This window comes from Gossypium hirsutum, chromosome A07, assembly GCF_007990345.1.
Source record: "Gossypium hirsutum isolate 1008001.06 chromosome A07, Gossypium_hirsutum_v2.1, whole genome shotgun sequence".
Classification (NCBI taxonomy): Eukaryota; Viridiplantae; Streptophyta; class Magnoliopsida; order Malvales; family Malvaceae; genus Gossypium; species Gossypium hirsutum.
Window position 1 is genome coordinate 3,521,441 of NC_053430.1, and position 13,040 is coordinate 3,534,480.

General features: G+C 30.3%; 1 protein-coding gene across 3 annotated transcripts; it reads right to left on the reverse strand.

The window, feature by feature from the left end:
- Positions 1-304: 304 nt before the first annotated feature.
- Positions 305-4,721, reverse strand: LOC107920228 (protein WVD2-like 5). 3 transcript variants are annotated; one of them, XM_041117216.1, is made up of 9 exons: positions 4,461-4,721; positions 3,657-3,907; positions 3,318-3,566; positions 3,186-3,226; positions 2,927-2,995; positions 2,695-2,791; positions 2,531-2,602; positions 2,341-2,451; positions 305-1,161 (listed from the first exon to the last, which is right to left on the reverse strand). In XM_041117216.1, the coding sequence occupies exons 2-9, from the start codon at positions 3,891-3,893 to the stop codon at positions 718-720; spliced, it is 1,320 nt and encodes a 439-aa protein (XP_040973150.1). In that variant the 5' UTR covers positions 3,894-3,907; positions 4,461-4,721; the 3' UTR covers positions 305-717. The 3 variants fall into 3 exon arrangements, with proteins under 3 accessions (XP_040973150.1, XP_040973149.1, XP_016705310.1); XM_041117215.1 differs by having other exon boundaries at positions 2,695-2,794; XM_016849821.2 differs by having other exon boundaries at positions 2,915-2,995.
- Between the last annotated feature and the right edge of the window lie 8,319 nt (positions 4,722-13,040).

Below are 13,040 nucleotides of genomic sequence, written 5' to 3' on the forward strand. Positions count from 1 at the left end.
AAAACATCCAAATCCGAAGTAACTTAAATCTAACATGATCAAATATGTAAAAATTGGAATCACAAAAAACTAAAACTGTAAAACTGAATGATCCCAACTCAAAACATACACACACTAAAACCAATTAAACCGATCCAATTCACAAATCTACTTGTAATCTTTCTAGATTTTATCAGCAATTCCACCCCATTCTGAGAAACATACCCTACAAAGGGATCATTTCAAAGCTTCCTGGTACTGGAACGTGACTAGCAGATCTAATCTCCGCAAAATAACGCAAGCGCTAATTTCATACAATATGGCAGACCCAGAAACAGAAAGTGTACTTATTTCACAATATTAAGTTGTTCAGCAGGTTCAGGCAAACCCGATTCGATCATGGATTATCTAACAGCAACAACAGATGACACCAAAATTTTCCAAATTATGTTCAATAGGTCATCCTTAAACAACATAAATTAGGTCAACTTAGTAAACAATTGAGATACAGTGCTGCAAACAGGAATGCAGAATCCTAACAACAAACCCAGCAAGCTTTGCAAGCAACACACCAAATAACCAAGGCTGCTGATATCGGAGAAGACAACATCATAACCGGTAATGTATAATCTTTTTTATGCCTTGATCATCAAATAATTCAGTCTTAGACGTCCTTATTTAGGCAAATTCAGGTCAAGAACTTTGTATATGAACATCCACTTGAAACCATTGCCATGCTTAATGCTCCAGTGCAATCGGCTCTTGAACCAAGTCCACTTGATCAATGTCTCGCTGACTTTCATCTGAACCAGCAGCAGAAACTGCTGGCTGCAGTTGGGTTGGAGATAATTCTTCATTTATTGCTTTAGGCAAGGCTATCTTTCCCTCGGTAGATGCTTTAGGTGCATTTACCTTTTTCTGGCTGGACGTATTAGATGTCTTTTCGTCATTTGTTGAACCAGACAGACTAGTCTTCTGAGAAGGCAGTTTGGGAAGTGATTTCCGCTGTGGCTTCTTTGCATTGACAGGAGAAATTACTTTAGAAGAGGTGCTCTGAAATGCTTTCTCATCCAGACTTAGCTGGACTGATTGGTGATCGCTACTGCTGTTACCATCAGAGTCCGAAGGAGTTGAGCTTTTTCTTCTACCAAACTTTGGAGATTTAGCTCTTGTTGGTGGTATCTGCATCCATGGAATTTTAAAATATAAATGTTGCAGCAGAGGAAAAAGAAAGCAATAAAATCTGGTGATGCATAAAAAAAGATGTATATTCAAAAACAGAATTGCATATGCAAGAAACATATAATAAAACTATAGAACGCTACATCTGTCAGCACATTCAAGAAAGGAAAAATAAAATGGTTTCTGATAGTTCCATTCAAAGTTATCAATTCAAGATGTTGAACCAAAGCATATAATTGTTAGCTCATCATGCCAAAACTAGGACATGTTAAGATGGATTAAAATGTTTATCCTAAAGTAGCTTTGATATTACTTGGCACTAAGAGGTACAGTGACTAGTACAAGGTAGCTCCAAGGAAAGTAAGAAGCAATTCTCATGACCTAGTCTAACAGAGATCAACCAAGTTCAGCACAGTATCAAATATGCAATGGAAAATAATGGGATGACATGATATGAGTCTGAAAGACTAGAAAAAATTTTCCTTCAAAGCCAACCTTGCATTTGCAATATCAATTTTTTATGTTCTCAGGTTCATTCAGAATGGTTTTTCATAACAATCAGAACATAGATTTAATTGTTAACCAGTTCAAGTTGTTATATGTTAATCGTATTACTACAACTAAAAAGGAAAGTTGCAGAGGTATGGCTTCCCACTGAACAATCTAAAGCATTTTGCTAAAAGAAAATGGCTCTTCTAGTATGAGTAGAAGTAAATGCCAGACAAAAATGCGTACAAGTAGAAAAAGGTGACAAACCAAATGATAAGAAAACCTTGGAAATTAAACTTGTAGCATAGATGTTAACAATTTCAGTCCTCCCACTGAACAATCTGAAGCATAATGCAGAAAAGAAAATGGCCCTTGTAGAATGATAAATTGAAACATGTAAATGCCTGAATACAAATGCATACAAGTAGAAAAAGTTGGCAAACCAAATGATAAGAAAACCTTGGGGGCATAGATGTTAAGAATTTCAGTCCTCCCCTCCTCCCCTCCCAACCCCCCCCCCCACAAAAAAAAAGAAAAGAAAAGAAAAGGAGAAAAAAGGGGAACCAAAAGAAGAAAGAAAGAAATTGAATAAGCATGCCATTGTAGTTCAAACTGAAGTAAATATCGCCTATTAAAGTTTTATATTCAACAGATCATCTCGCTTTTTATAGATTAGAACATTAAACTAACCTTCTTTAATTCCACTTTAGGGGGTGGAGGCTCCTGATAGAAGCTTGGCATTGGAGTTGCTTTAAAGTTCAAGCTCTTCCTAAACATTTTGATCTCTGCTTCTTGAGTTTCCTGGCAGAAAATTGAATTATTATCATGACAAGAAAGAAGCATTTGAGGATGACAAGCCATCAAAGTTATAAAATAACACCTTGGACTTGGCTTGCAAGTTGCTCTTTTCTACTTCCATTGCCTGAATCTTTTCCTCAAGTTTGGTGTAGAACTGTACAACACAATGGTGAAGGCTTTAGTAAAATAAAAGTGCAGCAATGGCCAATAACATAAAATCTCGTAAATATGATATAAAGCACCCACCTCTTTCCTTTTCTCGGCTCGTTCATCACACTTGAAACTGAAACCATAATTTGGAAGACTAGCAACCTTACAGGGTTTGGCATCTGCTGCCATGGGGCTTCAATGAAGCAATAAGGATAAACATAAATAGGTCATTAAAAAACAGAAATACAACAGTGCTCAAATAGCAACCGTTTCAACCCATAGTTCCAGACATAAAGAAATAACAAAAAGTTCAAACCAAAAAGGATACGAGGACTCTGTGTCTCCTTCAGCTTTATTAAGAGGCCCCTTCTTAAGAGGCTTCAGCTTGGGTTTCTCCCTGGAATACACAACAAAACAGTTCAGACATGGCAGGTGAAAACATCTACCATCATCTAGCACATAGAGTTAATTTCAGGGATAAATAAATTGATGAACACCAAGTATAACAAAATGAACACCAAAGGTAGAAGGGTGCACTAAAAAAGAGAAGGAAAAGAAACTCAATCATGAGCACAAGTAGTACGTACGTAGGGCCTTCAGAGAAGGCTGCATCCGGTTTTTCAGAACCCTGTCAGAAAATCATAATGGCAGGATCAATGAGTAAAAAGATCAATGGAAAATGCAAATAAAAGGAAACCAGTAATACCACAAACTCTCACCTTGGATGCATTGGCTTGTCTTTCATTACATGATCTATTTTTCAGAGGCTGTTTCAGATGTGAATTTGTAGCCACAGATCCGCCATTCGATGCTGTCAACCTCACTTCTGCAGTTTTTCCATCTTTACTTTTCTTCATTAAAGCTGAAGAAGCATTTCTGGTACCAGAGGGCTTCTCATTCTTGGTCTTGCTTTGAACCTTCTGAGGTTTGGATTGCTTCACATTCACATGATCATTTACTTCCCCTTCCTATGAAGACAAGCACACGCACAAATATGAAATGAGACTTGGTAAAAGGCAATTCATTAAAGCACTCAAATAAAATGGAAGACCTACTACCTTAGAACCAATTGATCCATTGTTATCGACTAAGTCATTCGATGGTTCTCTAGCTTCCATAGTTGCTCCATTGTCATCTATTCCATTCTGCGAACAAGTCCCGACAGTTTCCTCAGCATTTCCATTAACATTATTCAAAATACCACTGTCGTCCCCAGACACCCGAAGTTGCGGATAAACACCATTTTGATGGGCAACCTCAAGCCCACCCGCAGACAAGAGATTATCCGAATCCATCACACACTGCAACACTAATAAAAACAAACAAAAGTTTAAGCCTAACTACAACATATATAGCATTTTCCACTAATTCGAAATTCTCAAACCCCAAAAACAATTATAAATTCACATAATGCTTACTAACTTTCATAGGTCCATTTCTATTCGCGTTCAAATTTTGGTTTCCAAAAATTATGTATCGGCTCTATAATTTTTTTTGCAGCAATAAACTTTGAGGGAAAAATAGCAAAAGACACGCTAAATTAGATCTTATATTTGCAGATAAACAGTAAACAGAAGTCGATTTCATAAGCTCGGCAGTAGCTTAAATTTTCAACAAAAAAAAAACTCAATTAAATCAGTGAAAAACCGAGTAAAAAATGAATGCTTTGAGTAGAGCAAAGCTCCAGAAAGTACATAGATCTTTAACGCCACCAAACAACAAACACATTTCGCTTCACATTGATCTACTCTTAGCCAAAAAAAACAAACATGAAATCCATCGGTTTTCTCAGGAAGCAAAGAAACGAGAAATTTTCAGAAAACTAAAAGAAAATTATTACTTATTTTTCTTTCTTTTCTTACCTCGTAAAGTGTGAGTTAAATCAAATCTCCATAAAAGCCAAGACGAAGGTTAATGACAGAAATCAGTGAAGAAAATAGAAAGGATCTGAGAAAAAGATGAAGAAAGTAAGATAAACAGCGAAGATTAGAGAGTCTAGGGCCCAAACCAGGAAGAATCTTCAAAGATAATTAAATAAAAATAAATAAAATAATTGGAATTTGAACTCTTTTTTTTTTGGGGGGGTATGAAAGGTCTTTTATACCAGGGGCTTTCAAATCCAAAACTCTCTTTCAAAGGAAAACGACGGATTATTTAATATCTAAAATAAAATGCAATTTATATAATATTTTAAATACAGTTAAAATTCAAAAATATATAACTCTCCTCTCACCAGCAGTGAATGTTCCAGTTTTCAAAAAAAAAAAAGTTTTGAAATTTTAAATTTAGTCAGTGGAGTTCGGTAAAAATTTCAAGCGTTGTTTACCATGGTCTAATTCTAGTTTTAATCCTTTTATTATGCCAAATTTAAAATTTAATCCTTATATTTTAATTCAATATAATTTAATTATCTGCTTTTATAATAGTTAAAATGATAATACCATTTTGACATGAAAATTTTTATAAAAAAATTATTATGAAATTTCGATTATGTGATCAGATAACAACAAAAACATTCTTTTTCTTTTGTCAAAATCAGGATATCCACTATCGACAGCAATAATTAATTCGTTTATTATGAGAGTTCTTTAAAAAACTAATTGATTGACTATAAAATATGTTTCATTCTCGTAAGCAAGAATCAAACCTCAACCATATAATTAAAAGACAATATAAGCTATCACTATATCACATCTCATGGTTACGGTTAAAAAATTACATAATCTCTGAACAGTAATAACTAACGTTATTTACCGATATGAGGCTAACAAAGTAAGTGAATTAAATTTCAAAGTTTGTAGGGATTAAAACTAAAATTAGACCTTTGACCATTGCACCCTAAGGAAGGGCAAGCGCGAGGTTGGCGTCATGGTGAGCTAAGTTAATTGCATGTTTTGACCGGAGCGTGACGAATGACGATAACAAATGCCCTTAATAAATTTGAATGTGGCGGGACTTTTTTTTAATCTATTTTTTAAAATTTTAAAATCCGAACTCCAACTAAATTGCAATTTTAATTAAATATTCCAACCCATGCAGTAAATTTTTTTAACTTTAAAATAAATTTAACTATTTTTTTTGAATGATATGTGATATACTAACAGGACTAATGCATCAATTATTAACACTAAAATAATATGATAAAAATTTGTAATATTGAATACTTAATTTTAATATACATATTTAAATTTTTATTTTATTATAAATTTTTAGAAATTTTTAGAAATCTAATGATATTCACATATTGAATATTTTCTATATTTTTAATATGTAAAATTCCGATGACCTAAGTTTTTTTTTTAAATAATTATTCATCCCAACCAAGCAATTACAATTATTAGTGTTTTGAAATTATAAATTCTGTAATATTAACATTTTAAAAAACTTTAAAATGTTAAAATTATTCCTTCAAACCCACTTTAAATTTTGTATTTTTTTATAAACCAAATCATTTCCATTGCTTCAACATGAAGTTTGAAATTTGAATGTAGACAACTTAATATCTTCTTATAATAAAACAGATTATTTTTTAAAATAATTTTATTATAAATTTTGATTATATCTGTTCTTTTTTATATAATAACTAGAATCTATACTAATATCAATTCAACTAAAATTTAATAGACTAATCGGTTGTGAAGAAATATACGAAGAAAGTTAAATGAACGTTAAGATACAGAGGTAATAAATGGGCATGTTGGATTGCCCTTCCTTATTGGGTACATTTCCTTAGCAGTTGCACGAGTGATGATGGCCCAGTTCTTGCTGCCATGCATTGATGCCTGCCTGCACCACGTATTGTGTTTTTCATGCTTCTGTCATCCACTTGCAACCCTAACGTAACCACTGCTCTCACCTGCTTGCAAAATAACATTTCATTACATCTTTATTGAATGGATACGTGTTTCAAATTCAATCCTTAAATAACCTCTATTGTGAAAAAGAAAATGTTTTACATGGAAAAAAAATAAAGAAAGGGCAAGTGTTATGGGCCATCCTTTCTTAATGATAAGGGTGTCTTTTATTAGCAATGCATGAAAGCTTCAAAATATAGGAGAATTAATATCATAAAGTCATTGTCTTTATCATCAAGAAATAAAGCTTTTGCCGGCTAATCAGGTTGTCATACAGTTGTGTATGAAATTAAGGAAATATATAACAATTATTAGTAGCAGTCTTCAGAATTCTTCTTCTCAACAATTCAAGATAATCTATCGCTTACTCTAGAAGCAATAGACTCGGCGTAAAGGTAGAGTGATTTCAGGTAATTTTTCATGAGTGGGGCTAATTGTTTAAATTCGAAGCTCGTTCTGATACATGAGATATGAGAGGATTTGGACAAAAAAAAGTGCTTGGATAAAACAATTAAGTTTGTTTAAAATATAGAATAAGCTTAGACTCTAACATTCAATGCCAGAATTCAGCTTGGTCTTACCTATTTTTAATTTTTTGATATATTATTTTTATATGTAATGTCATTTATAGCACATAATAATTAATTTTATATAATATATATTACTATAGTGTAAATATTAAAAAATTATATTTAATATTTTTAATAAAAGAAAAAAATGTATTATTTTATTAAATAATAAATCAAAAATAGAATAAATTAGCTTCTTTTTTTAATTTTAATTTCTTTTAGAATATACGGGTGGACCTAAAATGTCATTAATCTTGGACAAAATTTGAGGTTTATATTTTAGGTAGGGCCAAGTTATGGTAAACATAGATTGTGTTAATATCATACAATTGTCAAGTGTTTTGTACATTTTGTCGAGACTTACAAATATAAAATCCTACTAAAAAATATAAATATTAGTAGATAGCAGTAACTAGGGTTGAATCCACAAAGACTAGTGATAATTTTATTCATTTACTAAAAAAAATAAAACAAATATTAAGGGGTTTTAAAAAATTAAAATTAAAATTAAAACAATGTAAAAAATATCACAAAATAAAATATAAGAAAATTAGTATAAGGAGAATCCAGTCAACGTTAAAATCTCAATTTTGATTTATGTGTTTGATAATTGATGTAAAAATAATTTCGGTTTTCTTTAATAAATTAATTATAGTTGCCAATGTTGCGCATAATAACCAATTTCTCTTTACTTTGTTGATAACTAAGAGGAAACTCGTAAAGATTATTCCTTTTATTAATAAACAACCTTATAACTTAGCGTTTAGGATTTAGCTTACCAATAGAATTAAGAACTAAAAAGACCCAATTCTAACCAACAAACGCAAATCAGCGGGATTCATTTAGATTAGATTGCATATCCAAATAACATAAATTGCATAAGTAACTTATATCCAATTATGTTATTCGCCACAAGTATTACTAGAATAGAGTTTAGAAATTCTTGGAGAAAATAAAACACAATTTTTTTAAAAAAATACTAAGTTGGTTATCTCTAGATATTAACCTAATAATGTCTATTTACGGGGAGAAATCACACAATGGAGAAAATACAAAAGTGCCTTAATTAGACAAAGCATAATTTTTCCAGATTTATTGGCAAGTTTTCACTTCAAACTTCCGAGCCATTTTTAGATACCTACATGACATTTTTTAGGCACAATCATGAAATAACTTCGGTTATATATTACAATTCCCTTTGAAACGATATATTATGGAATTAAAATGGAGTTCTGTAGATCAAGTTATGGCCAAAATACTAAAGCAGTGTAAGTTGAAAGCCCACTCCGTAAAAACTTGTCAAAAATAAACTTTAATCTCCCTTTTCTCCAATTATTTCCCTAAATTCATAATAAATAAAATATAAGTCTAAATAATATAATTAAGAACTTTGTTGAAAACTATGGAAAAGGCAATTAAGCTTATCAGGGACTGCCCACTCCCTAACCACTGAAGTTGTTTAATTTAGTTTCCATATTTGTATTGTTGACAATTTATTAAATCATGTTTATGGGAAGTATTGATTATGTGAATGATATCTAACTCATCAATGAAGATCATATCACATGGGGAAATATATTTGAAAGATTAGATCAGATCGAATCACCTAAAATTGAGAGCACTAAATTTGCTCAAGTGAGGAACTATATATTGTGAGTGCATATTGATAGTAAAATCTTTTCTTTTTTCTTTTTTTTTTTTTTGTGGTTTTACTTGTTGAATTCACAGGAGTGAATTTAGTAGCGAGGGTTCTAGTCTCTAAAAATACAAGCGAGGAAAATGTCATGAGTATGTGATAGATTTAGAATCACTGTGTAAGAGTTTAAAGATAATTGATACTTCTCATTGACTTAGGCTCCACAGGCACAAAGAAGCTGAACTGTGTAAACAAACTTTATATCCCCTACTTATTTTCTATTTCACGCAATGCTAATCGACCTCATTTAATAAAGCATTTTTCATTATTAATTATCATCAAAACACATATCATTGCAGTTATCGTCATGATGTCATATTCTATAATACAATTTCATATGAATATATCACCATACCAATCATTTTCAAAAAATTCAAGCATAAAAGCCAAAAGAAATCAAAACATGAATGCATATTTTTCATTTAGGTCCCTTAGAACTCTAATATCTAAAATTTTCATATCTCACAACTCTCCTATTTGAATCTAATTCCAAATTTAGAACTATTATTTAGGAACTTCAAAGTTAACTAAAATATATTTTTCATTAAGACTCCTTATCATCTTTCACTAATCTTTTAGCTTTCATCAAGATCCGAGCACTCAAGTTGAGAATCTTAAATAATTCTAAGGCTAAAAAGCAACTAAGGCAAAACAAGCAAGAAACTAAAAACACTAAAGAAATTAGTTATTGCAATAACTCAATGATAAATGATAAAATTGAGGTTGGAAGAGGTTTCTATTTATAGTTAAATTCCCGTTACTATGCAAATTGAATTATATCAATAATTCAAATTCAAACTTACCTACAAGATAAAGTTCAAAGAAAATTTAAACTCCCTATTATCTATCTCTTACAATTCAAATTAACATGTTAACTATAACTTAATAGAGTGAGTATTAGGTTACCAAACTTTAAGCAGATCTGTTTTTCAGAATGTTTGGATCATTGCTAATAAGTTAGTAAACCTAATTTGCTTATGAGTGTCTTGGGTTGTCATGCATACCTTGGTCACGGAAGAGATGTGACATAGTGCCTAGTCAAGTTGAAGTGTAATAATAATAAATTTTCTTTGAATGAATAGTTTTCAATCATAGAAAATCTTTTAGTGGTTCAACTTTTTTAAATTGAACTTTTTGTTTCGTCGATCATGGTGTAAATTTTTGAGTTACTTTTTTTTGTCGTGGTTTCTTTAACATTTTCTTTTCGTAGTTTTATTTTGTTTTTAATTTCTGTATAATGTGGTTTTATCTATAGTCTTGTGATTTTATTTTGTTGACATTTTTCATAGTTTTTATTTTGTTTAGTTTGTTTTCTCTAAAAGCAAATGTGATTTTTTTTTACTTTTAATTTTTAAGTCATGTTCTGACATATATGGATGATTTGTCAATATAAGAGTGGTACCGAACATATTAAGAACCGATTTTGAAATGCTTTATCATGATAAATCATAGTGATGACGATAAATTTGAGACGATGAAGAGGATATAAGCTATCTAAGACTTGGCCTTTTATGCGTTACTAATGTGGTGGGTCTCTTGAGGCTTTTTACAATTTTTCTTGATTGACCGGTGTTCATCGTCATATTGATTTGATGATGGCGAGGCTATAATGCAAATTTTTTGGTCAAGTTGACGCATCTTTAGTTTGTTTCTAGATCATTCCAACATTATAATTAATGTTAATTTATCTTTCTTGTTTTTTGATATTATTTTACGGACATAATATTTGTGTATTAATTTCTAGTAATTTATTTATTTTGTATCATATTGTTGAGATCAAAATTTAAAATCTAAATACCGCTTTTATCAAAAAATCAATGGAATAAATTGAACAAAACATAAATAGATTATGCGTATACCAAACGTCTCGAAATCAAATATGAACAAAAATATATTAAACGTTTTAAAAGACTTGAATTAAAACAAACTATAAATGATGGCGTGACTTTTAAAACTGGAGTTTTATTTACACAACAGCAGATAGAATAATGAATACATTTATTGAATTAATTGTGGGAGATGACAACACTGGATTTGGACTAAAAAGAATAATAATATGAGAAAGAGACAACTTTCTGGAGCAGAAAAGCTCTTGAGTCCAAGGAAAGGTGAGTTATTATTGGGTATAAAACGAGATAAAATTAGTAAAGACAAAGTGAAAGCAGTTGGGGCAAGTCAAGGAGGTTCGTCGATCTCTTGTAGTGCAGATTCCCAGATTAGTAAACACATCTCCAACACTATTGGTACTTGGTGGAAAAGGCGCAGGGATCTTGGAAGGTGGTGAATAAACTCTCCTCTCCACTTATACCATGCAAACATCCAATGAAACCCATTCATTGAGGGATGTTTGGTAGCAAAAACTCACAAAGAAACCCATTCATTGAAAACAGTGGTGTAAGCCGAAAGCATCCATAAATTGTTGGGTACATCGAATATCTGTCATCAGTAGTGTGTGGAGATCTGCCCTCCTGTATGATGTATCTTTTCCATCTGCTTCCACTATAAAATATTATTACTATTTTGTTAACAAAACAATAATTTCTTGTTTAAGCCTTCAAATATACCATAATAGATACACAATCTTTTTAATATAACTATATGAGACTATCTGCATTTAGAGTTTGTTGCTCCATCAAAATCAACACAAAATTAGGGTCATACTTAATGTTAAGATTCGTAGAGATGGCGTATAGAATTCTTCTCCAGTTATCATGTCCAAATATCAATCCCAACAAAATATAATGAAAAGTTTCAATATTTATATATGGTAGTATAACAATTTCTCAATTGTTCGGTTAGAGATATAGGTGAATATTCAATCGATTTGAATGAAAAAAAAAGGTTTAAATTAGTCGAGTTAACAAAATTTTTTGTACAATTGTGATTCAAACTCTATTATTAAATAAGGAGAGCACTGTCTAAGTTAATAAGCCAGAACTTGTGATTCAATTTATCATCTTAATTTCATTTATTTTTTTTCAATTTGAGTCTATTTAAATAAATAAATTTGTTCAAGTCTTAATTTTTTAAAAAAGGGTAAATTCCTAGTCGGTCACCCAACTTTTGGGGCGCTTTTATTTTAGTCAACCAAGCGTTAAATCTCCAATGGAGGTTAACGATAAATGCCACGTCATTTTTGCACTTTCATTTTGGTCGTTCAACTTTTAAGTCACTTTCATTTTGTGTCATCCAAAAAAATATCTTTTTTAAGTATTGGTTGGGGTAAAAAAAATCAAGGATTAAAGTGAAATAGAGGTAGAAACTAAAATAATACACAAAAATTATCAAATTGTACTTGTTTATGCCATTGATGAAAATAATTTTAAAATATCAAAATAAAATGTTAATTTTTTTTTTACCCATTGGTAATGTCACCCGATTTGTTAGTATAATTTTGAATATTAATATTTGAAAATTTATATTTCAAAACCCAAATTTAAAATTTTCATCAATGGGATAAACAAGTACAATTTGACAATTTTTGTGTATTATTTTAGTTTCTATCGCTTTTTCACTTTACTCCTTGATTTTTTTTTACCCCAATCAATACTTAAAAAAATATTTTTTGGGTGACCAAAATAAAAAGTGACCTAAAAATTGGGTGACTAAAATGAAAGTATAAACATGATTTGACGTATATAGTTAACTTCCGTTAGAAATTTAACGCTTGGGTGACTAAAATGAAAGCACTCTAAAATTTGGGTGAGTAAATTAAAAGGATTTAATTTTGAGTGACAAAAATAAAAACATCCTAAAAGTTGGGTCAAGAATTTAATTTTGAATGACCAAAATAAAAGCGCCCTAAAAATTGGGTGACCAACTAAGTAATTTACTCTAAAAAAAATTAAGCATATTGATGATTAAATTTCAAACTAAAACCACATAAATTAGAGACCATATATATTAAAAAACTCATTCAAAGCAAATTAAGAAAAAAAAAACAAGACATCAATGAATTTAATTTAGTAATTTATTTATTTAATCCTTAAATTTATCACATTGATAAATAAAATTTTTATAATTAACCATTTTTTATAATTTCTTATAATTTTCATAAAATTTTGGATTTTTTAAAGTTTTGAATATTATTTTTATTTTTTTGTAACATTTTTCGACATGGTCCATTTTAAGAGGTATAATAATTTTTTAACCCTCCAATTTTATTAAAAAATATTATTTTAACTCGCTATTTAATATACGTGGATTGCCATGTAAATGACATATCAGATTTAATTATTTTTTTAAAATATTAAAAAATATTTTTATATTTTTTAAAATAATTTTCTAAATTTTTTAATTTTAAAAAAATTAATTAAAAGCTAA